Raw genomic sequence first — 3,552 nt, 5'->3', positions numbered from 1 at the left:
TCGCGCGTCGCGTTAAGAATAAATTTTCCACCAATATAGCGATGGTGGAACTTACGGAGGACGAGAAAAGCGAATTTCTGCTCGCAACTCATTGTCACGTGTGCGGGAGATCGTTTCAACCGGAGGACAAGCGCGTGCGGGATCACTGTCACCTAACCGGACGTTACAGAGGTCCGGCGCATTCTCGTTGCAATCTGAATTACAGAAACGTTTACGTGATTCCCGTGTTTTTTCACAATTTGTCGGGTTACGACGCGCACTTCGTCGTCGAGAAAATCGCGAACGATTTCGAGGGCGGGGTCGATCTGCTGCCGCTCAGGAAGGAAAGCTACATATCTTTCTCGAAGACCGTTAAGGAGACGCAGACGGACGGGAAATGGGATCGGTACGTGAAGCTTCGATTCGTGGACTCGTATAAATTTTTAGCGGCGAGTATCGAAACCCTGGCGTCCTATCTGAACAAGGACAAGCTGAGAATCACGCGTTCGGAGTACGCGGATTTGAGCGCGGAGGATCTCGATCTGCTCACTCGCAAGGGAGTGTTTCCGTACGAGTACGTCGACAGCGCGGACGAACTGCGGGAGACCGAGCTTCCGCCGCGCGAGGTCTTTTACTGCTCCCTGACCTACGCGAGCGAGAGCGACTACGAGCACGCGACGAGAGTCTGGCGACGTTTTCGCGTGCGAGATCTCGACGAGTACAGCGATCTGTATCTCAAGACCGACGTGCTTCTTCTGGCGGATATATTTGAAAATTTTCGGGACGAGTGTTCAGCGAATTATGGGCTTGATCCCGCGCATTACTACACGTTGCCGGGGTACACGTGAGACGCCATGCTGAGATACACCGGCGTGCGTTTCGAGCTACTTACCGACATCGACATGGTGCTGTTCGTGGAACGCGGAATACGCGGCGGCCTCAGTCAATGTTGGCTCAGGTACGCGCGAGCCAACAACAGGCACGTACCGACGCACGACCGCTTGTTTCAGCCCACTACGTATCTCATGTATTACGACGTGAACAATCTGTACGGATGGGCTATGAGCGAATCGTTGCCGTACGCGAATTTCCAGTGGCTCGACGACCATGAGAATTTCGACGTGACGACCGTGCCGGCGGACAGCGACGTCGGTTACATTCTGGAGGTAGATCTCGAGTACCCGCGGGACCTGCACGACGCCCACGCGGATCTGCCGTTGTGCCCGACGCGCGACAAACCGCCCGGTAAGCGACAGGAGAAACTGCTCGCTACTCTCTACGACAAATCGCGCTACGAACGAAACTGACGCACTTTCGAAACCTGCAGCAATGTCTGCGATTAGGTATGCGTCTGACGCGCGTTCATTGCGTTCTGCGATTCGCCCAGTCGCCGTGGCTTCGCGTCTACATCGAGCTGAACACCACGCTTAGGACGCGCGCGAGCAACGAGTTCGAACGGAATTTGTACAAACTGATGAACAACGCCGTCTTCGGCAAGACGATGGAGAACGTGCGCGATCACGTGGACGTGCGTCTCGTGACGCGATGGGACGGGAGATACGGCGCGGAGGCGTTGATCGCTAAACCGAACTTTCACGGCAGGAGTGTCTTCTCGGAAAATCTGGTGGCGATCGAGCTGCGAAGGCTCGAGGTAAAATTCAACAAGCCGGTCTACGTGGGTATGTCTATTCTCGAGATATCCAAAACGCGTCTCTACGAGTTTCACTACGATTACATAGTGCCGCTCTATCGCGACCGGTGTCGAATTGCTTACACGGATACGGACAGTCTGATCTATTCGCTGGAATGCGAAGACGCGTACGAGCGTATGAAACGCGATATACACAGGTTCGACACGAGCGATTACGCGGAGAATAACGCGCACGGTATGCCGCGCGTCAACAGGAAGGTGCCCGGTTTGATGAAGGACGAGAACAACGGCGTGATCATGACGGAGTTCGTGGGCTTCGGAGCGAAGATGTACACTTACAAGGTACTCGGACGCAACGACACCAAGAGAATAAAGGGCGTTAAGAGAAACGTAGTCGCGAAGAGGATCACGTTCGAGGATTACGTGGCGTTCCTGCGGAACGCGCGCGAGCTGAAAACGCGCCAGTCGTGCATACGCTCGACGTTGCACGAGGTTAACACCGTGTCGGAGCAAAAACTAGCCCTCAGTCCGCACGACGACAAGCGATACCTGACGTTGAACGGCGAGGAAACGCTTCCGTGGGGACATTACGGAATACTGTTGTAAAAAAGGAACAATATTATACGCTTTAAAAATTGTTTTATCGTAAAAATCAATAACACGTAAGAAACAAATCAACGAATGTGTAAACTTTTATTAACAATAAAGTAAGCGTTGCGTGTGTCTACGAATGTCTAAGTATATCTTTTTACAATACAGACGTATTATCTATCCACGAATTGTGCGAACTGTCCATTCCCAACCACTTCACGAACGCTCGATTGCCGCGCTTGCGCAGGACTTTTTCCACGAGATAGACGTCGGGATTGGAGACGCGTAGCAACTTGTGTTCGTAGAATCCTCCGGCTATCGTTTCTCCGCGAACGTCTTTCAGCAGATACGTAACGGGATTGGTCTTTTGTACTTTGGCTATGCGAAAGATCTCGGTGGTCCAATTGGGAATGTAGCTTTTTTCGAAGATCGTTTTGAATTTGTTCACGCGCACCGGATCGTCGACTCGAAATTTCGCCGGCGCGGCTATCTTCGCGCGACTGTACACCGTGCGCAGCAGCTTTTCGGCGACAGTGGGCGTCACGTCCGCCGGACGCATTCGGATCGTTCTGTGTCTGCGGCGATTGTAATTCGACAAGAGGCGCGGCAGCGAATCTATCCATTTGTACGATCCCTGGAGCGTGAAGAGCTTCCACATGTCGTTTTTCAGCGTGCGATTGAATCTCTCCACCACCGACGCTTTCATCACCGAATACGTGGAGTAGTGATTCACCTCGCGCTCGTCGAGGATTTTGGGCACGTCGGCGTTGTAGAATTCTTTTCCTTTGTCCGTTTGCAGATTCCTGGGGTGTCGCGCATCCTCGCGAAAGATCTTTCGGAGAGCCGTCGCGACTTTTTTTCCACTCTTACTCTTGAGCGGGATCGCTTAGGCGTACTTGCTCAGCACATCGATGACCCGCGTTTGCGTGCGAATAGGGGCGCATCTCGACCACGTCGGCCTGCCACAGGTCATCGTAACCGCGCAAAGGAAAGTTTTTTCGCGCCGGCGCGTGCAATTTTTCCACGAGTCTACGTTTTTCCACGCTCATTTTGTTTGAGAAGCTTTAAAACAGTCTTGATTGCGATGATTTCAACTTCGTGCTTATCCGCGGTATTTTTCACAGTAACGAACTGGTCTTTACATTCTTTTATCGCGTCACTCAAAGTCTTTCCGAGTTCCGCGATCGCTCCCTCGACGAAGCTCCTGTTGGCCGCGTCGGCGCCGACCTCCGGTGCGACTACGCGTCGTAGGAATCCTGAGCGTTCAAACGGAGCGCGATGTTTTCCAGCGTCGCGATTCCGCTTCTCAATTCTTTGATCGCGTTGTTATT

The 3,552-nt window shown here is 52.8% G+C and overlaps 2 protein-coding genes across 2 annotated transcripts; one reads left to right on the top strand and one right to left on the bottom strand.

The window, feature by feature from the left end:
- The first annotated feature begins 1,324 nt into the window (after positions 1–1,324).
- On the top strand, positions 1,325–2,236 carry LOC112463125. Its single transcript, XM_025029321.1, has one exon. It carries the CDS (start codon positions 1,325–1,327, stop codon positions 2,234–2,236), a length of 912 nt encoding a protein of 303 aa, XP_024885089.1.
- Positions 2,237–2,378: 142 nt separating this feature from the next.
- Positions 2,379–3,270, bottom strand: LOC112463124. The gene is made up of 2 exons (XM_025029319.1): positions 3,092–3,270; positions 2,379–3,024 (listed from the first exon to the last, which is right to left on the bottom strand). Exons 1-2 carry the CDS (start codon positions 3,268–3,270, stop codon positions 2,379–2,381), a joined length of 825 nt encoding a protein of 274 aa, XP_024885087.1.
- Positions 3,271–3,552: the final 282 nt, after the last annotated feature.

Source organism: Temnothorax curvispinosus, unplaced genomic scaffold (genome assembly GCF_003070985.1).
Source record: "Temnothorax curvispinosus isolate PA1 unplaced genomic scaffold, ASM307098v1 QBEX01013045.1, whole genome shotgun sequence".
Taxonomy (NCBI): domain Eukaryota; kingdom Metazoa; phylum Arthropoda; class Insecta; order Hymenoptera; family Formicidae; genus Temnothorax; species Temnothorax curvispinosus.
This window is presented reverse-complemented; position numbering and strand designations above follow the sequence as displayed.

Excerpts from the sequence above, each read along its gene's own strand:
- LOC112463125 (XM_025029321.1), top strand. The coding sequence starts at position 1,325 with ATGCGTCTGACGCGCGTTCATTGCGTTCTGCGATTCGCCCAGTCGCCG.
- LOC112463124 (XM_025029319.1), bottom strand. The coding sequence starts at position 3,270 with ATGAGCGTGGAAAAACGTAGACTCGTGGAAAAATTGCACGCGCCGGCG. Across the intron at positions 3,025-3,091 it reads CTAAGCGATCCCGCTCAAGA|GAATCTGCAAACGGACAAAG; the intron begins GTAAGAGTGGAA and ends GCGACACCCCAG.